We start from the raw sequence: 24,161 nt of genomic DNA, 5'->3' as shown, positions 1-24,161 counted from the left end.
CACTGCCAATAAAAATTATTGGCACTTTTGCACACTTGCAAAAAATATGTGCTCCTGTTGTGGGAAACTGCTTGATTTTTGCGTGCACAAATGTGAACCTGCATTTAAATGAGTAAAGCATCGTACACACAATGAGATTTTCAGACGTCTGTTTTTTGCTGCATGCTAATCTCATGTCGAAAGTGAAGAGGTTACTCACAATAAAATAATTCTCATACGTCAGAAAACAACTTCAGAAGTGACGTAATGTTTTGAATAATTTTGTATGTCTTCTTATGTTTCTGAGAATGCGCAGTCTTGCTCTTATGATTTTTTTTTTTTTGGACGAAAACCATACTGATTAATGAAAATCAGACACAGAGTTCACATCTGACAAAAATGTTATAGGTTGCACATCAAGCTTTTTTCAGACGAAAAATCGGAATCGGCTATCGAAAAGCACCGTACTAACAATCCGAAATTTGGCAGATCGTTCGCTGGGCGAAATTTTACTTCTGATTTTCGTATTGTGTATATGGTCCTTAAAGAGGAAGTAAACTCTGATGGGTTTTATTTTCTCTTTTGCTCCCTGCAAATTAAAAGCATAATGGGCTAGTATGCATTGCAAACAAATCCATCGCTGTCCCCTGTGAAGGCTGCATCCATCTTCGCCCCTCTTCCTTCCGGGGATGCGGACTCTGGTTCTGTGACTGACCGCAGCTGTGTGCCGTCACTCCCACACATGCACGCGGGAGCCGTCACTAATGGCACACGCTGAGGGAAGAAACGGCACGGAGATCCGTTTCTTCACAGCGCATGCACCGATTAGATCATCGGCACATTACAAGGGAAATATCTCCTAAACGGTACACCTTTAGGAGATATTTCCATTACCTATAGGTAAGCCTTATTCTAGGCATACCTATAATTAAAGTCACTTTAACGCTAAGTCAGTGTGGAGGTATCAGATCTTGCATGTTAGCGCAATTTTTAACACTGAATATTCCGTTTTTTTGCACTCCGATCAGGACTAAAGTTGTTTACAAATCAATTAACAATTAGTAACAATTTGACTTTTGCATTGCAATTTAAGGCAAGCTTATTGGTAAAGATAACCCATCCTAGAGACTGGACTCCTTATGGTCAGGGTCTTTGCTAAAACGACCCCTTTGGGTGCTCGATCACAGGTGTGCACTTACCTAGCCAATACCGCCCTGCTCGCTGATCTGATCACGGGGGTCACGAAGCAGCAGCAGGAAGCGGCGACGGTCACCATGGAAACCAGATTCTGCGACACGGGAAGAGGATGTTTGCGTTCCAGCGTGAAACGCAAGGCAGACAGATCTGATTGGTCGGCTCCTAGCTAGTATGTTACACTGCAATGCTATCCTTTCCGATCCTGCCATCCTGCACTAGAATGTCTGTGTGGGAGGGGGGACCCCTGTGTTGCTGTTATGTTATTCGGGGCACCTAGGCCCGTTGTGTATGATGACTTCCAGGGTACATACATGTATGTCTCCTGTATAGATACGTCACTCCCGGGACCAGCCAATCAGCTGTAGAGTGAAGTGTGGGACACGCCTCGCGGCGATCAGTGTGTGCGGGACAGAGGACGGGCGGGATGGTGCTCTCCAGCTCTCAGCACATCCTCCTGGCAGTGTCCCTGGCACTGTGCCTTTGCTTCCTAGTGCCCAGGATGATAGGAGGGCCAGGGGAGGCGGGCAAGAAGGATCCCAGGAGGATGGCACCTCCCCACCGAAGACACTCAGGTAAGTAAGGAGAGAGGACGGGCTAGCACTGAGGCACCTGTTGTCACTCTCCTGGCTTTGGGCTGCAGACTTGCTTTGTTGGCTGTACTTTCATGACTATTCCTAGGAAGCCGAATATTTCTAATGAGATCAGGGCTGTGTGACTGAACATTGCTTACCTGCATAGTCCTCAGTGGTATTATGTTATAGTCTAGGAATGGTAAAGTGAATGTTTGTAGGGTGGATGGGTTAGACCCTCTCTCAGGTGTCTGCACTAGGGGGATTGGCCACTTTTATAAGTCCTGGTCATTAGGATGTGGGAATAAAGCCTCGTACACTCCATAAGAATGTCGCATGAACGATCGTATGTTTATTTCCCTGCTAGTCTCATATGGAAAACCAATAGGTTACTAAAGTTACACAACTTCCCCTAGGACACAATACCGCTTCAGACGTGATGTAATGTGTTGTATTGTAATATATTCTTTCATTTCTGAGCATGCGTGGTCTTGGTCTTCCGATTAAAAAATTTTTTGCAGACAAATACTTTACTACACATATGTCGAACACAAGACCCATGGGCCGAAGCCGGCCCTGCTATGTGGCCCTTGCACCCAGTTTTTCTGGTGGAACTCCTGCCACTACCTCTGGCTCTCCACTGTTCGCTCTAACAATCCCTGCATGCACAGATCTCCAGAGTGAGAGAAGCGTCTCCCTACAAGGCACACTGCCTACACAGGGAGGTACTAGTGCCAGGCAGGAGAGAGAGAGAGCGATGCCAGGAAGGTTTGGTGTTTAGTTTGCACCCCTAAACTCTGCACCTGGCGCACCCCTAAACTCTGCACCTGGCGCACCCCTAAACTCTGCACTCTTTACCAACACACCCTTAAACGCTGCACCCGGCGCACCCCTAAACTCTGCACCCGACACACAGCCTATTCCTGAACTTTGCAGTCTGTAAGTAGCACACCCCTAAACTTTGCAGTCTGTAAGTAGCGCACCCCTAAACTCTGCACTTAGTGCACCCCTAAACTGTAAACTCTACACAGCCTATTCCTGAACTCTACAATCTGTACTTGGCTCACCGCTAAACCCTGTACTTGGCGCACCCCTAAACTCTGTACATGGCGTATTCCTGAACTCTGCTCGTAACACACCCCTGAACTCTGTACTTAGTGCACCCCTAAACTCTACACTCTGTGCATAGCGCACCCCTGAATCCTGTGTTCTGTGCATAGTGCACCCCTGAACTCTGCACTTGGCGTATTCCTAAACTCTGCACATAACGCACTCCTGAACCCTGCACTCTGTATGTAGTATACCCCATATACAACTGGTCCTTTGAGGGCAACCACTCTGCTGATATGGCCCATGATGAATGTGTGTTTGATATCCCTGCTTTGCCGATTAAATAAATTGAAAATCGTTCGTTCTGTTATCGTACAAGAAATTTTTTTTGTTTCTCCCTTCGGATAATTTTGCATGACCTTTCTTGATTGGATTTAGAAAGTTTTGTACTAATGATCAGATTTTTGTACAGTCGCTTCGAAAATCTGTATTTTTTTTGTCCAGTTTTCTGATCATGTGTACTAGGGCATAAGGCTGCCCATGCGCTGATCAGTTTTTTGGATTTTTTTTTTTTTCAGCCAGCAGTCTGCGAAAAAAAAAACTTACCCGATTCCCACACATTGGAGGGGAATAGAGGAATCCTTCCTGCTGTGTTATTGTATTCTGACAGTGGGACTCCTCCACTGTCCAAATACACTGATCAGCACTGATTGAAGCAAAACTTTCCAACAAGGTGTTCAAGAGCTGTTAGTCCTTAGATCAACTGCTCCCAAACAAGAGCAGCCATGGAGGGTTCAAAATAGATCACAATTCACCCAGTTCAACAGGGATCAATCTATGGCCAGCTTTAAGGTGGTATTAAAGTATCATTTATTTTGCTAAATCAAATATTAATATCTTTTTATTTTTTATTCCCTCTTCAGAGCTTCTCAAATTTTCCCTGGCCGCTGGGACCTATGGAGTCTTGTTTCTGCGATGTGCGCATAACTGCTCTGTGATACAACTCTACATGCAGCCGGTCAAAGCACCGCAAACACCAGGCCTCTCCTCCACAGCAGTTCTGTGCCCCTCTTACATTGCCTATGTGTGTGGCATTCTGAAGAGCAGCATAATATAGAGTTGTAGTACAAAGCGAATGTGTGTGCACAGTGCAGACTTAAAGGACTCCATAGGTCTAGGAATCGCAGAAAGAACAGCAATTTAGCAGCATGGTAAGGGGAAAATGTCCATTTACTCCCAGCTGTCCATAGAGCAAAGGGTCTGTCTGTGTCTGCTCTGCATAAACTGAGTGGACACAGGTCTGTTATTAGCCTGCTCTGATCAGTGAGGGATCAGCAGACTTGCTGATCAAAACAGAAGGCGGCCCTCTCCCTCCCGATTGGTTGAAGCACAGCAGCGGTGCCATTGACTCCAGCTGCTGTCAATCAAAGTCAGTTAGCCAATGAGGAGAGAGAGGGGGTGGGGCCAAACCACAGCTCAGTGTCTGAATGGATACACAGAGTTGCAGCTCGGCTTGGGTGCTTCCACAGCAAACTTGGGGGCACTCAACAGGAGGGAGGGGCCAGGAGCGCCAAAGAGGGACCCGATAAGAGGAGGATCTGGGCTGCTCTGTACAAATCCACTGCACAGAGTAGTATAACATGTTTGTTATGTTTATAAAAAAAAAAAAACAAATGAGACTTTAGTATCACTTTAATGTGCATGTCCACCTTAACCTTGTTCTGTTTGGGCTCAGGCTCCCCTTGCCGACCTTGATCTGCCAGAATTTGTTTCCACACCTCCATGGCTTGGTTTGTAAGACATCATTATACTTTATGTAACGATTTCTTATCGTTACATAAAGAATACAACCTATGGCTATCAAGGCAAGAAATCTTCAGTCATACAGAGGGCGCAGAGAAGACGGGACTATAGCCACGTGGCCAGGGGACAATAGAAGAAGGAAATTCCTAAAAAAAATAATAATAATTAAAATAAACATAAAATGCATGTGAGTTATGTGATCATTATCTGATGGGGGGGGGGAGAAATGTTTACTTTAATACAATTCCAAAGAGGAACCTTGCTCCCCCAGCTATTTTTTTTTTAACCCCTATATGTAATACACTGGGTTGTCCTTGATTTACATAGTCTCCTACCTAGCAAATTCAGTGTCGCCCTTCTGCGATCCACTGTTCCGCTGCCACACTTCAGGTCCCTTGTCACTATCTTCTGTAATGTCATCAGAAACCAACTGTCTTTTCCTGGTTCTTGAAATGGGCCAGCAATGAGGTGTGAAAGGTCTGGCCACCGTGTGCCACCACTCAGCCTTGTGGGGTATGTGATACTTAGGGAAAATGGTTGTGGGGAAGAGGGGAGGAGAAGAAAACGAAAAGGTAACCAAGAGAATTTTTTACTTTATGTAGAGAACCAGAAATGCAGGGAGGTAATTTTTTGGGAGTGAAGATCTGCTTTGCACAGTACTACAGCTTGCTCGCATTAGTGCTATTAATCTATCTGCATGGCTCCCCGATACAGGGAACAGAACTGAATAGAAGGCAACGTTAACTGACTACTATGCATTGTGGTGGGCTCCATTGGGAAAAGAGGGTCAGGTTTCAGGTGCATTGTTAGCCCATGCAAAATGCATGAGCTGCTTTATCGCGTCACACGTTAAATGGAATGATGTGCATTAATGTGCATGCAGTAGCATAGCAGAAAAGTCTTCCCCTAAGCTCTGATTCACACCAGTGTGGCTTTGAAATCGCACTACTTGTGCACAATTTGGAAGTCGCAGATCAGTGGGATTTGTACCTCATTTCATTGCAGCTTTCTACTTCATTTAACAGAAGTCTATGCAAGTCGCAGTGAAATCAGAAAAAAAGTAGTGCTGGAACCTTTTTCAAAGTTGCTGAGGTATGAGTCACAACAATTGGAACTGTTCCATTGCTAGCAATGGGGTGCGACTTGGAACTGTCATATGGCATGACAAATTGCCCCAGTGTAAACGAAGGGTAACCTAAGGGAAGATTTGAAGCTTTTGAGTTGTACTCAGAACATAAATAGGATTTATGCAAATTAACCTTTCTAGGTATTTTTATATCAAGTGGGTAAAATTGGCAGCACATTCACATGCCCATGGAGCCACAGGCCTTACAAGTTAATGTTTGTAAACGCCTTCCTTGCATCTGCATTTTCTTGAATGGCATTATGCATACAGCCATTCGCTTGTATGGCTGACTGGATGTGGTTTCTGCAGCTCCCTGGGCCCAAGCACCAGAAAATGTATGCTGGGCATAACAGACCGCCTAGAAACATCCATGTGTATAAACGCCTTTATCGTTTAGAATTTTTATTTTTTTTAAGTTTGCGATCAAGTTGGCTGCTCATGTCTTATTGTAAGGAAACCACATATTTTAATAGAAATATGTTTCTGGGATAGGTACACTATAGAGGGTATGTTTTTGCCATTCTAGTCATTAGTAATACCATTTTCATATTCTAGAATGTTCATGTGAATTCTTGGTGAATTTATTGTGGCGTAGCACTTTACAAAGTAGCAGGCAGTACAGTACATAATATAAAGTAAACAGAGCAAAGAATGCTCATTATAGGATCTTTCGTTAAGATGCTCTGCTTTCATATCTGGCAGGTCAGTAGGATAGACCCACCACAGAAGTTTTTTCTTTTTTTCTTGACATGATAGTCATTAGTGATACTATTTTTATATTCTAGAAATGTTTGTGTGATTTCTTAGGAAATTGTTGTTGCACGGCACATTGGAAACTAGCAGGAAGTATATAGTACATGATATGAAGTAAACGGAGCAAAGAACGCTCATTATAAGACCTCTCGTTTAGAGGCACTGCTGGCCTCATGTAGTGAGTCATACTACTCTATACCGTACCACAGGGGTAGGCAACCCCCGGCACTGGTGGCGCAAGTGGCACGCAAAGCCTCTTTTGCCAGCACACAATTCCCTCCCCATCAGCGTAGAGAAGTGACAGTGAGACACATGCATTCCAATTTCAGAATTCACCACGCCGCACCTGCACTGAGGGGGAGACACTGTACCCCCACACATTGTAAAAGATGGGAAATATTGTTTGGTTCACTAACTTTGCTGTAGCTGTGATCGTCGGCTTTTGTGATGGGGAAGAGATTGGGTGCAGTTCTGCTAGGGGGGTCCCTGTTTCCAAGAGGAGAAGGACTGCCATTGGCCACTGCTAAAGCCAATCAGTCCTGCTAGCCCCGTCCACCATCTGGAGGAAGATGGCTCGCTTGGTTGCCGCTACCAATGTCAGAAGGGATTTCACTGTGATTGAGAAAACCACAATCAGGTGACAGTTTGTGGAATTACTGTTGAGCTTCTGGGAACTTTGTTGAAATTATTCCTGAACCTTATTGTCACTACCGAACCCGGCACTCTGTGTCTCTCTAAGCCACAGCCAGTATTCAGTGCAATAAAAATCACACCCAACTTTTGCCGAGACGCAGAGCGCCACACATCTTCTCATCTGCGGGGGCCCAACTTATGATCCTGCACACAGGCCTACTGCTTTCAGAAAATGCCCCTGACCTGAGCTCATCATTGCACATCCATTCCAGATGCTTGTATGTGACATCACATACAAGCACGTGGGCTGGATGCGAGAGGAGGATCAGTAGGATGAGTGTGCCAGGACAGATAGATGTGTCTTATCTCTGCTTCCTTTCACCACTCTGCATATCAATAGATTAGAAGAGGGTACAGCAGTGGGGAAAATGAGCAGGAGGGGTTCAGAGGTGGTACAGAAGAGCAGGGGGTACAGCGGTTAGGCAGATGTGCAGGGAGGTACAGTGATGGGGCAGATGTGCAGGGGGGGTTCATAGTTGCCTAGTAGGTGAGGTTGAAAAAAGACACAAAGTCCAACCTATGTGTAATTTATATGTCAATATTACATTGTATATCCCTGTATGTTGTGGTCATTCAGGTGCTTATCTAATCGTTTTTTTGAAACTATCGATGCCCCGCTGAGACCACCGCCTGTGGAAGGGAATTCCACATCCTTGCCGCTCTTATATTATAGAACCCTCTACGTAGTTTAAGGTTAAACCTCTTTTCTTCTCATTTTAATGAGTGGCCATGTGTCTTGTTAAACTCCCCTCCAAAAAAGTTTTACCCCCCCCCCCCCCATTGTAGGGTCACCAGTACGGTATTTGTAAAATTTAAATCATATCCCCCTTCAAGCGTCTCTTCTCCAGAGAGAATAAGTTCAGTGCTCGCAACCGTTCTTCATAACTAATATTCTCCAGACCCTTTATTAGCTTTGTTGCCCTTCTCTGTACTCGCACCATTTCCAGTACATCCTTCCTGAGGACTGGTGCCCAGAACTGGACAGCATACTCCAGGTGCGGCCAGACCAGAGTCTTGTAGAGCAGGAGAATTATCATTTTTATCTCTGGAGTTGATCTCCTTTTTAATGCATGCTAATATTCTGCATGCCATTTCTGAGCCTATCATCTACTAGGACCCCCAGGTCCTTTTTCCATCCTGGATTCCCCCAGAGGTTCTCCCCCCAGTGTATAGATTGCATTCAAATTTTTGCCATCCAAATGCATTATTTTACATTTTTCTACATTAAAGCTCGTTTGCCATGTAGTTGCCCACCCCATTAATTTGTTCAGATCTTTTTGCAAGGTTTCCACATCCTGCGGAGAAGTAATTGCCCTGTTTAGCTTAGTATCGTCTGCAAATACAGAGATTGAACTGTTTTCCCCATCCTCCAGGTCATTTATGAACAAATTAAATAGAATTGGTCCCAGCACAGAAATCTCGGGGACCCCACTACCCACCCCTGACCATTTTGAGTACTCCCCATTTATCACCACCCTCTAAACTCGCCCTTGTAGCCAGTTTTCAATCCATGTACTCGCTCTATGGTCCATGCCACGGTTCAGTGTTGGGCCAGAGGAAAAGGGGGTTATAGTGATGGGACAGATGAGCAGGGGGATTCAGTGTTGGAGCATATGAAAAGGGAATTCATTGGTGGGACAGAAAAGAAGGGGGTAGAGCAGTGGGCAGATGTGAAAGGAGGTGTATTGGTGGGACAGATGAGCATGGGAAACAGAGGTGGGGCAGAAGAGCAGGGGGGTACAGAGGTGAAACGGATGTGCAGGAGGTCCATCGGTGGGGCAGATGAGAATGGGGGCTACAGTGGTGGGGCAGATTGGTTCAGTGTTAGGACAGATGAAAAGATGATTCAGTAGTGAGACAGAAAAGCAGGGGGATACAGTGGTGGAGCAGATGTACAGTGGTGGGACAGAAAAACGGGGGTACAGTGATGAGGAAGGTTGAGCAGAGGGGTACAGTGGTGGAACAGATGAGCAGGGGGGGTTCAGTTTTGGGGCAGATGAGAAAAGGGTTCAGCAGTGGAGCATAAGACGGGAGGGGTACAGCAGTGGGTGGTTTGGCAGAAGAGCAGAGGGTGCAGATGTTGGACACGTGGGGGGGGGGGGGGGGTTTAAACGGCATGCTCAAAGGGTTGCCTACCCCTGCCGTACCATATCATTAAAATCCTACAGCCATGAAATGTGGTTTATGCAAATCTATTACTTTGTAACAATGAAGGCTTCACACAGTGGAAAATAAAATGTAACAGACTGAGAAGAAGCATGAGTCAGAGAAAAGTTGGAATTCCTTATCTGTATATGTGTTCAGCATCAGCCCAATGGTCAGAGCATCAATAAACATGACAGCCATGGAACTTTTCATTAGGGTACAGTCGATAATACCAATTGACTTCTTATGATGGGTGTAATTAAAAGATAAGTTCATCTTAAAAAAAAAAAATAATAATAATAAATGCACATATTTTTGCAGGTAAAAAAATGTGCATTTATTTTATTTTTTTTAGAGCCTGGAAAGCATTACAATCGCGGGTGTCATGTAGGACTCCTGCAGACTTCTCAGTGTATCTGTCAGCTTGTACCTTGTATGGGCAGACAGATACACACTAGAGCCGCACAATTAATCGTCAAGAATCTTATCGCAATCTTGACCAAAGTGTTTCACAATTCTTTCTATGCAAAGAGTTCTCTCTGATCTTCTGAAGCTACAGCCATCAAAAGAAAGGAAGAGAAAAACTGGGCAGTCTGCCAAGAATCAAAACATTGTTTATCAGCTGAACTTAACTATAAACATTGTAACAATTTGTCAATGGAATAGACTTTGTGTGTAGGTGAAAAATTTTTAAACACTAAACCTTTTTCTGACATTTGTTGGTTTCAAGTTTAAAATAATATATATATTTTTTTTTGCTAGAAAATTACTTAGAACCCCCAAACATATATAATTTTTTTTGTAGACCCTCCTAGAGAATAAAATGGTGGTCGTTGCAATATTTTATGTCACACTGTATTTGCGCAGCAATCTTTCAAATGCAATTTAAAAAATAAAAAAACTAACCAGTAATGTTAGCCTTTTTTTTTTCTTCTTATAATGTGATTAGCAGCGATTACATGCAGCTGCGTTTAGCTGCGGTTGAACATTCTTGCCATTTCTGATGTGCTTCCTGTTTTTCTTTCCTTGAAATAGTACACTGCAGCTATGTACAGTTATCTGTGATAAATCAGTCCTGGAGGCAGTCAAATACATTTTTTAACCACTTGACCACTGGGCACTTAAACACCCTTAATAACCAGACCAATTTTCAGCTTTCGGTGCTCTCGCATTTTGAATGACAATTACTCAGTCATGCAACACTGGACCTATATGAAATTTTTGTCCTTTTTTTCACACAAATAGAGCTTTCTTTTGGTGGTATTTAATCACCGCTGGTTTTTTTTTTTTTTTGTGCTATAAAAGAAAAAATACAGAAAATTCTGTAAAAAAACGAATTTTTCTTTGTTTCTGTTAGAAAATTTAGCAGATTAGAAATTTTTTCTTCATAAATTTTGGCCAAAATTTATACTACTACATATCTTTGGTAAAAATAAGTACAAATTGGTGGATATTATTTGGTCTTTGTGAAAGTTATAGAGTCCACAAGCTATGGTGCCAATATCTGAAAATTGATCACACCTGAAGGACTGACGGCCTATTTCAATTCTTGAGACCCTAACATGCCAGAAAAGTACAAATACCCCCCAAATGACCCCTTTTTGGAAAGAAGACATTCCAAGGTATTTAGTAAGAGGCATGATGAGTTTTTTGAAGTTGTCATTTTTTCCCACAATTCTTTGCAAAATCAAGATTCTTTTTACTTTTTTTTTTTTTTTCACAAAATTGTCATATTATCAGGTTATTTCTCACACACAGCATATGCATACCACAAATTACACCCCAAAACACATTCTGCTATTACTCCCGAGTATGGTGATACCACATGTGTGAGACTTTTACACAGCGTGGCCACATACAGAGGCCCAACATGCAGGGAGCGCCATCAGGCGTTCTGGAGCACCCAGGACAATTCTGACATTTCTCTCCTACATGTAAAAATCATCATTTATTTGCTAGAAAATTACATAGAACTCCAAAACATTATATATGTTTTTTTAGCAAACACCCTGGAGAATACAATGGTGGTCTTTGCAACTTTTTATCTCGCACGGTATTTGCGCAGTAATTTTTCGAATGCTTTTTTTTGGAAAAAAAACTGTTTTGTGCTTAAAAAAAAAAAAAACACAGTAAAGTTAGCCCAATTTTTGCATAATGTGAAAGATGAAGTTACGCTGAGTAAATAGATACCTAATATGTCACTCTTCAAAATTGCACACGCTCGTGGAATGGCGGCAAACGTCGCTACTTAAAAATCCCCATAGGCGACGATTTACATTTTTTTTACTGGTTATATGTTTTGAGTTACAGAGGAGGTCTAGGGCTAGAATTATTTCTCTCGCTCTAACGTTCGCAGCGATACCTCACATGTGTGGTTTGAACACCGTTTTCATATGTGGGCGGGACTTACGCATGCGTTCGCTTCTGCATGCGAGCACATGGGGACAGGGGCGCTTTAAAAAAAACATTTTTTTTTTATTGTTCATTTTACTTTATTTATTTTAGTTTGACATTTTTTTTTCCCCAAAAATAATTTTTTTGATCACTTTTATTCCTATTACAAGGAATGTAAACATCCCTTGTAATAGGAATATGGCATGACAGGTCCTCTTTACAGTGAGATGTGGGGTCAATAAGACCCACATCTCACCTCTAAGCTGGGAAGCCTGAAAAAAAAAAAGATTCTGGCTTTGATCGTATTAGCGATTCGGTAGAAGCACCGGAGGGCGGAGGGCGGCGGGAGATGTCTATGGCTGGGTATTGCAGGGTATCACCGACTATGGCTGGGTATCTCAGAGCATGGTGTTGCAGAGTACTGCGTTGCAGAGCATTGCAGGGTATTGGCGGGTGTTGCAGAGCATTGCAGAGTGTTGCAGGGTATTGGCGGGTGTTGCAGAGCATTGCAGAGTGTTGCAGGGTATCGGCGGGTGTTGCAGAGCATTGCAGAGTGTTGCAGGGTATCGGCGGGGGTTGCAGAGCATTGCAGAGTGTTGCAGGGTATCGGCGGGGGTTGCAGAGCATTGCAGAGTGTTGCAGGGTATCGGCGGGGGTTGCAGAGCATTGCAGAGTGTTGCAGGGTATCGGCGGGGGTTGCAGAGCATTGCAGAGTGTTGCAGGGTATCGGCGGGGGTTGCAGAGCATTGCAGAGTGTTGCAGGGTATCGGCGGGGGTTGCAGAGCATTGCAGAGTGTTGCAGGGTATTGGCGGGTGTTGCAGAGTGTTGCAGGGTATTGCAGAGCGTTGCGGAGTGTTGCAGGGCATTGCGGAGTGTTGCAGGGCATTGCGGAGTGTTGCAGGGCATTGCGGAGTGTTGCAGGGCATTGCGGAGTGTTGCAGGGCATTGCGGAGTGTTGCAGGGCATTGCGGAGTGTTGCAGGGCATTGCGGAGTGTTGCAGGGCATTGCGGAGTGTTGCAGGGCATTGCGGAGTGTTGCAGGGCATTGCGGAGTATTTGCAGGGCAATGCGGAGTATTTGCAGGGCAATGCGGAGTATTTGCAGGGAATTGCGGAGTATTTGCAGGGAATTGCGGAGTATTTGCAGGGAATTGCGGAGTATTTGCAGGGAATTGCAGAGTATTTGCAGGGAATTGCAGAGTATTTGCAGGGAATTGCAGAGTATTTGCAGGGAATTGCAGAGTATTTGCAGGGAATTGCAGAGTATTTGCAGGGAATTGCAGAGTATTTGCAGGGAATTGCAGAGTATTTGCAGGGAATTGCAGAGTATTTGCAGGGAATTGCAGAGTATTTGCAGGGAATTGCAGAGTATTTGCAGGGAATTGCAGAGTATTTGCAGGGAATTGCAGAGTATTTGCAGGGAATTGCAGAGTATTTGCAGGGAATTGCAGAGTATTTGCAGGGAATTGCAGAGTATTTGCAGGGAATTGCAGAGTATTTGCAGGGAATTGCAGAGTATTTGCAGGGAATTGCAGAGTATTTGCAGGGAATTGCAGAGTATTTGCAGGGAATTGCAGAGTATTTGCAGGGAATTGCAGAGTATTTGCAGGGAATTGCAGAGTATTTGCAGGGAATTGCAGAGTATTTGCAGGGAATTGCAGAGTATTTGCAGGGAATTGCAGAGTATTTGCAGGGAATTGCAGAGTATTTGCAGGGAATTGCAGAGTATTTGCAGGGAATTGCAGAGTATTTGCAGGGAATTGCAGAGTATTTGCAGGGAATTGCAGAGTATTTGCAGGGAATTGCAGAGTATTTGCAGGGAATTGCAGAGTATTTGCAGGGAATTGCAGAGTATTTGCAGGGAATTGCAGAGTATTTGCAGGGAATTGCAGAGTATTTGCAGGGAATTGCAGAGTATTTGCAGGGAATTGCAGAGTATTTGCAGGGAATTGCAGAGTATTTGCAGGGAATTGCAGAGTATTTGCAGGGAATTGCAGAGTATTTGCAGGGAATTGCAGAGTATTTGCAGGGAATTGCAGAGTATTTGCAGGGAATTGCAGAGTATTTGCAGAGTAATGCAGAGTATTTGCAGAGTATTTGCAGAGTAATGCAGAGTATTTGCAGAGTAATGCAGAGTATTTGCAGAGTAATGCAGAGTATTTGCAGAGTAATGCAGAGTATTTGCAGGGAATTGCAGAGTAATGCAGAGTATTTGCAGGGAATTGCAGAGTAATGCAGAGTATTTGCAGGGAATTGAGGGGTTAATTTTCGGTGAGCAGCGATGTGGGTACTGCAGATGCAGCCCACATCGCTGCTGACACCGATCTCTTCCCCCTCCGCTGTACCGATCGGTACAGAGAGGGGGAGGGAGGAACCGGCGTCATAACATGACGCCGGCTTGTTTACAAGTGATCACTCCGTCATTTGACGGAGCGATCACGTGGTAAACGGCCGCGATGAGCGGCCGTTTACCGTGATTCGTGATGCGCCGGGTCCACTGGACCCAGCGGTCACGGATGCTCTCGTGTGCGCGCCCCAGGGGGCGCGCGAGAGCAGAATTCTAGGAGGCCGTTAATTAACGGCCTCTTAGAGTTAAACAACCGCCCTGATGCCGTTAATCGGCAATGGGCGGTTGTTAAGTGGTTAAAAACCCCATGTAACGAAACCGTTGAATGAGGCCATAGGAAAGCATTGTCTGAGTTTAGCTGCGGTAGATAACTTCATCCATCCGCAGCTAAAATCTGTATTCTATCTGCCCGTGTGAAAGGGGCCTTACATGTGGACAGTGCCACCCAATCACTGATTTGTACAGGCTTCCTGTCTGCAACATATCACAAACCTCTGGCCAAACCCATCACATAAATCTGCTTACCTGGACGGTGCGCACATTTTATGAATAAGGCCTTATGCTGCACGTTTGTTAGAAAATGAAAAAAAAACTCCATTTCAAATTGAACAGAACGTGGTAAAAATACATTATTTGAGAATGAATAAAAAAGCAAACATTTTTATCAATCATCTTGATTTGTGCCCATCTGTTTCATTGCAAACAAGTGTTTGTCTCGGAGCAATTTTCCAAAGATCCAGCCAAATTGTAAATCTGATATTTCAAGTTGTAAAGGTCACATTTGCGTTTTTAACTTAATCATTCCTTTTAGCAACTTTTTTTTTTTTTGTACTTTTTCCTTGTAAAACCTGTTTTGCACCCTAGCACAGTTCACTACAACATTTGAACAAAGCCACACCTAGATTCTGATGCATTGAAAGGCCATTACCAGTTAAAAGCATGCACAGTTATTTCCTGTAGAGATCTTATGGCTTATTTAGTGTAAGAGGATATTCATCTACTAAATGGAACACTGTTATCTTGCTTTAATGTAATTATTTAACAAATGCATGAAAGGAAGATAATGGACATATTAGCACAATAGTTAAATTAACATTTTATACTGGACCTGAGACAGTAGCACCTCATTTTAGGCTTAACCTATTTGCTGCCAGAGCCGTTTTATTTTCACTTATTTAAAACACAATTTTAAGCCTGAAGATTAGTTAAAATCCCCCAAACACTATACATTTTCTGAAAGCAACACTGGAGAATAAAATAGTCCTAGTTCCAATTTTTTATGTCACAAGATATTTGTGTAGTAGTTTGTGGCTAAAAATCTGTAAAAAAAAAAAAAAAAAAAATACATTTAATGGGGTTGTTAAGGCAGTGCACACAATCACTGCTAGTATAACCTGTAACCTAACCTAGTATAACCACCTTCTTCTAAATACCCTATTCCTTGTCCCCGATTAGCGGTTACGTGACCTCCCATTGCGCTCTCCCTCCAATGTATGTACTAGGGAGGGAGTGAGGGACCGAGGTCTCCCTCTGACATCTGCTGGGCGGTCATGTGAACTCCTTCCTTAGTGTACCATTACCCACTGTTGTATACCAAGAACATAACACCATCTGGAGCACCAGAATCCCTAATATCCGAGCCATGACTAAGGCCTGACGGGTGAAACGCGTTGGTTTTTTATGGCTGTTTTTAACCAGTAGTGATAAAGTTTACACATTTTAACATGAATTCCTGTGGCACCAGCGTTTTCCCTTTTATCGACTGAGTACAGAGTTTTGCGGTGCTCCTGAATCTGATGATTAATCTGATGATGGTACAGTAGTAGCTTGGGTGCACCTGTTCCGACCATGAATAGTGGGCCTAAAATTATTGCTGTCACTATCGCATGCATGAGTGGTTTTCATATCATATCTCTAACACTTAACACATCGGTAACAAAAAAAGTCCCCTATAGGATCTAATATTTTAGGGCATGCACCATGTTGGACTTAAGCCCTAGTATTCCTGAACATTTTAGAAAGGGTTTGAATTTAGTGGTGCACCGAAATTTCAGGGGGAAAAAAGTGCAGATTAATGGAACTGAAAAAGAGGCGGTCCACCCCAGGTGCCACACGTGTCATCCTGGCGTGCCCCTGTCAGAGTCCTCCCCTCCCTTTTTTTTTTTTTTTTTTTTTTTTTCTGTCCTTGTGAGTGTCATCAGATGCAGCCTCACAAGTGCCTGGTAGTGTGATCTCCCACTGTCACAGTCACAGAGCTGGATTTGAATCGCCGGGCAGCCGCTGTAACAATATTCCACCTCCTAGACTTGGCTCTTGTGATGAACGGCACACTGATCCAATGCTGGGAATCATTGTGCTGTGTATGCCATAGGAATAGGTCTAGAAGGTGGGACACTGTTACAGCGGCTGCCATGCTCTGTGACAGTGTGAAATCTTGTTACCAGGCACTGGTAGGGCTGCATCTGATGGGCCCTGGGGAGGCGGCATCTGATGGGCCCTGGGGAGGCTGCATTGATCTCCTATAGCATGTCTGCAGTCTCTAGCATCTCCTCTAGTATGTCTGCTAGAGCTGCACGATTCTGGCCAAAATGAGAATCATGATTTTTTTATTTTTTTTTTGCTTAGACTAAAAATCACGATTCTCACAGCGTAACCTCATCTTTCACATTATACAAAAAAAATTGGCTAACTCTACTGGTGTGTGTGCGGTGTGTGTTTTTTATTTTTGTTTTTTGTTTTTTATTTCATTAAAGAGGAACTGCAGTCTACTCACATAATTTGTGATAAAAACATCTAACATCTTTGCCATTCTGAAGCTTCTCTCCAACCACTTTGCATGTTATTTTATATCAAAGAAACCCACGGTGCAAGAAAAGACTAAATAGCACTGCTCAGCGCCAAAGGAAAAAACCTCTTTCAAACGTTGATGTAAGCTACATAAAACGTAATCTCTATAAACAAAACAGAGTAGCATTAAATAGCTGCTAAACTATATTTAAAAAAAAAAAGATAAAAAAAATAATAGCTTTTGTTTTTTATATATATATATATATATATATATATATATATAATATTTATTATAATTTTTTTTCTTTTAACATTCCCAAAAGCAGTATATATATATATATATATATATTTTTTTTTTTTTCTAACACCCTAGAGAATAAAATTGAGGTTGTTGCAATACTTTCTGTAACACCGTATTTGCGTAGCTGTCTTACAAGTGCACTTTTTGTGTGTAAAAACAGTAAAGTTAGCCCAATTTTTTTAAGTTTTAGTTTTATGCAGCTTTTGTCAAAATGAAATACATGGGTATTAACAGGCTACTTTTTCTTGACTGAATGTGTATTGTAAGATGATATAATAGTATGTTAGCACCGTAGTTCTTTATTTTCAAACATTACATAGCCTGGGACTTCTCTCTAATGTGGCAAAGTACCAAGTTGCTGCAGACATTTCACAGATCTTGGTAGGTGGATTATACAACATTCTTTCCATTGCATGAATTGTAATTGCTGAAGGTTAATGTTAAAGGGTACCTTTTACTTTTCAAACATTGTAGCCTGAATTTTCACAATATTGATTTAAATGTTTTCAGAGAGTCCTAAAGGGCACATGCATGCGGCTGGATCAGAAAAGGGTTCCTCTAACATGAATCATATTAAAAGTGTAATGGAACAAGAGATGAAGTCTGCGAGGACAGGGGAAAGTCGAAGCATGGCATTCGCTCTTATGCCCTTATATGCCGTGGGAGTGGCACTTTTTGCAGCTTACAAGTTCACAAAAGTAAGTATCTGAATAACGATTTGCACAAGTAGCATGCTGTAAATGAAAAAATTACATTTTAAAGTGATACTTGACACACAGTTTAATCACGTTGTCCCTTCTATCTCTGTATGTAGATGATGACACTAAGTATTTTTATAGGAAAAGGGTACTTAGATTTTTTTTTTTTTTAACTGATATACAGTTGTCACATGGCCCAGCTCTTTGCCAGCCTGTCTGCAGAGAAACATAAGCAGGAGGAGCTTCTAGCCCTCTGCTGCTGGTCACATGTTCAAAATAAAAAAAGCCCTTGGAATGCAGAGTAAAAAATGTATAATATCAATAAACAGTTTTTTAAATTGTCATACATAAATATGTTTAAAATTAAATCTTTATTATTTCTTGGCAATAACATGGTGTGGGCCGATTTCTGGCAGTCACAGGCTGTGTCGTGCCACTCCAGCTTGTGTTTTAGAATAACAGGGAGGTGAAGCCTCCATCAATCAATAATACCCCCCCCCCAATTGTGTTTAGCTGCTTAGTGGACATGGAGGAGGAGGGAGTGGGCAGGCATTTACCACTGTGTATACACCCACATGTGTGACTCTATAGTCACATGGGCTGCTCAGATGTGATAGGGAAGGAAATGCTCAGGGTAGAAAATACACTGAAAACTGAATATGGGCAGAATCCCTAACTGCAGTGGAGAATTAGACAGAAAGGGGAAGATGGAGAGCAGATTACAGGGAACAAATCCCATAGTGACTGCGTGTGTTGATATTTTAATGCAATGGGTTTAATGACACTTTATAAAAGACACTTTTACAATATCATAGGGTTGATCTGTCATTCCCTGTTATGATGGGACTATGGATATTTTTTCTGCTTTGAAGGAGCTGCTTCCTTTTTTGCAGAGCCACAACAGGTGACTGGTGACACTGGCTATTGTATGTTTTTCTGTGGCTCCTTCAACATTCCTTGGCAGTTGAACAGGTGCAGCCCATGACTGGGATAAACAGCCCTTGAGCTGTGGTTGGTGGATCTCGCATTTATGGATGCCTGCATAATTCCAGGGCCAAAACTATTTGGGAATGCTAACTCCAAACACCAGTATCTGTATGTGTTCACATTTTGCACAGTGGGAAAGTGTGTTCCTGCTTGTGATCAGCACACATGTCGCACATAGGGTAGCACATACACAGCATCTGTTCTGTGCAAAGAAGCTCAGGGACCAAAATTTTGGCCCTGAGCCAGGCGCGTATTTATATGGCAAAAACATCACGTTTGGGGTGCCATTATAAGAATGAATGGCACCCAGATGCAAATCGAGCATTTTGTCACAGCTTTAGCATGACTTGAATTTATTTATTTTTCTCCCTATAATGCTTTACTCCAGGGGAGGAAAACATGGCTTAAAAAAACACTCTTAAAGCCACATTTTGCATGTGTGTTAATGCGCATTTGGTGTTGATGCATTTTATTGGCCGGAATAATAATTTATTCTACCCATCAGATTGCATGAATGTGCAAACGCACCTAGCATTAAAGCGGTAGTAAACCCGCAAATTTTTTTTTTTTTTTTAAACCTGCAAAGGAAAAGGCATAATGAGCTAGTATGCACCGCATACTAGCTCATTATGAAATACTTACCTTAGAACGAGGCCCCGACATCTGGCCCGATCCACGCCGAGGGAGCTGACATGCTCCCTCTGCGTTTCTTCCGGGTATCGTGGCTCCGGCGCTGTGAGTGGCCGGAGCCGCAATATCGTCACTCCCGCGCATGCGCACGGGAGATTTCATTCCCGCCGGCCGGCCACTGCTGGATTTTCAGGCCGAGAATCCCCTTGTGCGCGTGCGCCGCTGCAGTCAGCGGCGCATACCGAGGGGAATATCTCCTAAACCGTACAGGTTTAGGAGATTTTTTTTTTACCTACAGGTAAGCCTTATTATAGGCTTTCCTGTAGGTAAAAGTAAAAAATTTGAGTATACAACCACTTTAAAGCTAATTTTTGTGCACTTGGCATTTTATTCCACCCAAACACTGCTCTCCTGAACGTGGTAACCTGCCCGTAAACACCTAGGCTAATATAGAGAGGCATTTAGAGGCAGAAAAAAAAAGTAAAATGTCTGTAAAAGTGGCAATATAATTGAGAAAATCAGAGCTGTGTTAACATAAAAAGCCAGTATTTCTCACCTCCTCTTTCAGGACAGCCCCTCTAGAGAGCGCAGCTCCACTCATTTTCCCAGGAAACACTGCAGTCAGTTTCTTTCTTTATAGACCGGTCACTTCCACCATGGCCTCAGTTGTAGTGTTTCCTCCGCCATGGTGGAAGCGCTGCAGGGAACCAAGGGTGTGCTACTCTTTCCCCATACCTGTGGTCTAGTCTGTGATACAGGCCAGCCCAGCATCCCCTCTTTACGGGAGGGGGGTGCTCCAGTGTCTCCTTCTCCTCCATACTCGGCAAGGGTTCAGGCTGCTGGGAGTCCCCACTCTTTTCAGACTGGTGGCTGCGGGCTGGAAGGAGGGCCTGCGAGCTCCACAGCGGTGAGGGTAGCATCTTCTCTGTCTTCAGTTTCATGGTCCTGGGTTGCAAGTCCGTCATTTCCAGCAGGGGGTGCAGGACTTCCGGCGGAGCGCGTGGCTTCCGGTTCTGGCCGTTGGAATTTCCGATCCTCGCAGCTTGAAAGGACCGGAAAAATCACATAAAACGGCAGTAGGATACCACTAGGACCTCGGCAGCGTGGAAGAGGAACAAGCGGCGGTGGCAGGAGCAGGAGCCACTAACACCAGTCAGACCCAGATAAACAGGAACAGATGTCCCTGTATATTTTCCTTTATGCCACGTACACACGATCAGAATTTCGGCCAGCAAAAGACCGATGAGAGCTTTTCATCAGAAAATGTGACCGTGTGTATGCTTCATTAGAATTTAGCTGGCTGAATTCCCGCCAACTACGAGATGGAAGCTATTGGCTACTAGGTATTGAACTGACTTTTTTCTAGTCCCGTTGTACGTGTTGTATATCACTGCATTCTTGGCGGTCGGAATTTGGTGTGACCGGGTGTAGGCAAGACAATTTGAGCAGAACTCTGACGGGAAAACCATCAGAGCTTTTTCCGACGAGAATTCCGATGTACGCGGCATAAAGGGTCTTGTGTTTCCCCTTTCTTACTCCCCTGGGGGGAAGGAAGGGAGCCTGCATCACTCTCCTTGGACCAGGCACTAAGAAGCATGTTTGTTTGTTTTTAACATGGTGACTCAGTCACTAGGGTTGAAAAGCTGCAGTAACAAACACATGGCTAAACTAGCTCTTCTATTTGTCAGCAGGTTGTTGTTTCCCTAAAGGTTAAAGGGCTTTAACTGTTTATCCGGTTTTATTGTTTAGATAACGTTTTTTAATGAAGTGAGCTTTTGGTGTATTTCAGACAAAAGCCAAGGAATAAGCCAAACATTCCTCTCCTCCTCCTAAGAGGAAATGCCCATCTTGCAAAAGTGTGCTTAGGGAGTCTTGGACCAAAGTGTTATACAGGACCTGTATAGCACATCTAGTTAAGGAGGAGACTTCCTCAGCTACATCCACTACTCAACCAGGAGAACTACTAAGCTCTTTCCCAGAAAGAACTTGCGGACATGTTTTTGAGCGGTTCCGTTCTTATCCGGACAAACACCCGGCTGCACAGGCTAAAGCCCAGTATGCTGTTGTCGGTAAATCCGACCATGTGTATGCATCGGACAATTGTTGGACTTTCCGCAACAAATGTTGGCTAGCAGGTTTTCAAATTTTCCGTGGACAAATGTGTGTTGTCGGATTTTCTGAGCGTGTGTACACAAGTCCAAAGTACAAACGTGCATGCTCAGAAGCAAGGACGAGCCAGAAGCAGACGGTCTTGTAAACTAGTGTTCGTAATGGAGAATTAACATTTGTGGCGTGGCAAATTAAATCTCTAAATGCAGCGCATATTCTCCTCTTCTTTAATGGGATAAGAATGAAGCTGCTTTGCTGGTGATACTGATGGAGTTATTGCAAACAAATTTTCAAAGGCTTTTTTTTTTCCTGGTGATGTCAAGAATATAATTGTGCCGTTTTATTTATTTTTTTATTTGGACAAGTTACCACAACACCATTGTCCCATAATTTTTAAGATCAAAGATACAACTATGGTGGCCCTTGTCAATTTTACATTGTATTTTTTTAAATGTAACTGCCTACTTCTAAACTGTCATTTGAAGTAAAATGCATAGCCAAGTATTATTCTACACAATTTTTTTTATTGTGCATTAAAAAAATTAAAACAAATCGCATGTCTAATTTTATCTGCCAATAGAACTTAACTAAAAAGTGCATTCTATGCATCCAAAAATCTAGAAAATATATCAAATCAATATTTAACCAGAAAAATAATGTCAAAGCATTAACTCCAAGGCCAATAATAAATAACACATTACCTCCTCCGATTCCCGCAACGTGTCTGGTTGAACGGCCGTATAGGAACTAACTGAAAAGCGCTAAATGAAAAACACAAAAAGAAAAGCACGCATAAACTCTCACCAAACTTCTACTAACATGAAATTAGCAGAAGGAGCCCAAAGGGTGGCACTAAAGAGCTGAAAAAACACGTAGTACGACACTACGTTCGTAATTGTTGGCCAACATTTGTGTGGCCATGTGTATGCAAGACAAGTTTGAGCCAACGCCCTTCAGACAAAATTCCATGGTTTTGTTGGCGGAAAGTCTGATCGTGTGTAATAGGCATTACAGTAGAGGCATCCTGTTCTTGTCCAAGTATTTCTGCACCCAGAGGGGTCAGTGATTCAGAGTACGAAGAGGGAAGTGTTTCCCTAGGTTCTGAGGAAGAAGAGGATGAAGAGAAAGGCTTCTTCACGCTATAGATTATCTTTAGAAGAAGTGGATGATCTATTAAAGACGAGCCATACAACTTTAAACATTAAAGAGGACAAAGCCCAGTTGTCTTTACAGGATAAAATGTTCCAAGGCAAGGGGCAAGTGAAACATTGGGTATTCCCAGTGCATAAATTTCTATCTGAAACTGTGAAAAGAGAGTGGAAGGACCCAGAAAAGGCCCCTTTCTTCTCTAAATATCTCAAACAGAGATTTCCTTTCGAGGAGGATAGCGCTCAAGTATGGAATAAGAAACCAAAGCTTGATGCAGCTTTTTCACAGGTGTCAAGGAACACAGACCTGGCTTTTGAGGATATGGGCATCCTAGAAGATGCCATGGATAAAAGAGGAGATTCCCTATTGAAAAAAGCCTGGGATTCAAACTTAGCCAATTTAAAACCAGCTATGGCGTCAACTGTGGTGGCCAGGAACCTAGAGGATTGGCTTGAACAGTTGAAAACCCATATTAAAGCAGGAACTTCTTGCAAGGACATGCTAGACACACACGGTAGGGTACATGGTAGATGCCTCTGCTGAATCCTATAAAATTGTGTGCAAGATCCTCGGCCCTGGTAAGCTCAGCTCGTACAGCACTATGAGTTAAAACATGGTCAGGGGATACAGCCTCAAAGGCAAAGTCATGTGGTCTTCCCTTCGAAGGGAATTTGATATTTGGCCCTGATCTTGAAGCCCTGCTTGATAGGAAGGCAGATAAAAAGAAGGCCTTCCCATTAAAAAAAAGTGATCCCTCAGGGCAAGAAAATTTTTTCGTACTTTGCGGCAAGCCCAGGACACAAAAGAGGTTACAAAAGACCCTGGAGGTCAAAAAGAGGGAGGGGCAAGTCAGGGGTACTATTCCAACTTCCTGGCCAAACCAAAAAAAATAAAAATCAGTGACAGTTCTCCGAATGTGGGAGGAAGGCTGCAAGCTTTTTTTCCCGCAGTGGAAGACAACAACCACCAGTTTGTTTGTCCTCAAAACAATATCAGAGGGCTACAGACTGGAGTTCTCTCAGTCCCCACCAGGGCTGCTGATAGAAATCATGGGGCCCCGTACAGCCTACCTGACGGGGCCCCCTTCAGCCCCATCCCTGCTCCCTCCTTCAGCCCCACCTCTGGCCCAGCCCCTATACAGAGAGGCTAGGGTATACATAAAGGCTAAATTGTGGGCGTGGCTAATTTTAAAAATATGCGCTACGCGGAGCTGGAAAATGGACATGGTTTAAATTGCACTCAATTATTAGGTGCAGTTAGTCTAAGATGACTGTGTGTAGGATGCAGATGATACTGTACTGCACTGTCCAATCTGTCACAGTCAAACAGTTCTACATGAAAAAGAAGAAGATGCCATGTAAGCTAAGCCCATTTTTAACCACTTCAGCCCCGGCCTATAGACATATGATGCCCACAGATGGGATCTCTCATCCTGAGTGGGCGT

General features: G+C 43.3%; 2 protein-coding genes across 2 annotated transcripts in view; one reads left to right on the top strand and one right to left on the bottom strand.

The window, feature by feature from the left end:
• The window catches only part of CAPS2 (calcyphosine 2), a 181,555-nt gene extending 180,171 nt beyond the window's left edge, over positions 1-1,384 (bottom strand). Inside the window, exon 1 of the mRNA XM_077474269.1 lies at positions 1,179-1,384. The gene's annotated coding sequence lies outside the window, so the exon portion shown is untranslated. The remainder of the gene's footprint in view (positions 1-1,178) is intronic.
• Positions 1,385-1,466: 82 nt separating this feature from the next.
• CCDC107 (coiled-coil domain containing 107) overlaps positions 1,467-24,161 on the top strand; it is a 45,943-nt gene continuing 23,248 nt past the window's right edge. Inside the window, exons 1-2 of the mRNA XM_077474270.1 lie at positions 1,467-1,748; positions 17,655-17,842. Of these exons, the coding sequence (XP_077330396.1) occupies positions 1,601-1,748; positions 17,655-17,842 (336 nt within the window). The 5' untranslated portion in view covers positions 1,467-1,600. The remainder of the gene's footprint in view (positions 1,749-17,654; positions 17,843-24,161) is intronic.

This window comes from Lithobates pipiens, unplaced genomic scaffold, assembly GCF_037356315.1.
Source record: "Lithobates pipiens isolate NorthernLeopardFrog02 unplaced genomic scaffold, aLitPip1_a1.2 Scaffold_8, whole genome shotgun sequence".
NCBI lineage: Eukaryota > Metazoa > Chordata > Amphibia > Anura > Ranidae > Lithobates > Lithobates pipiens.
The sequence above is the reverse complement of the archived record's forward strand: the minus strand, read 5'-3'. Positions and strand labels throughout refer to the sequence as shown.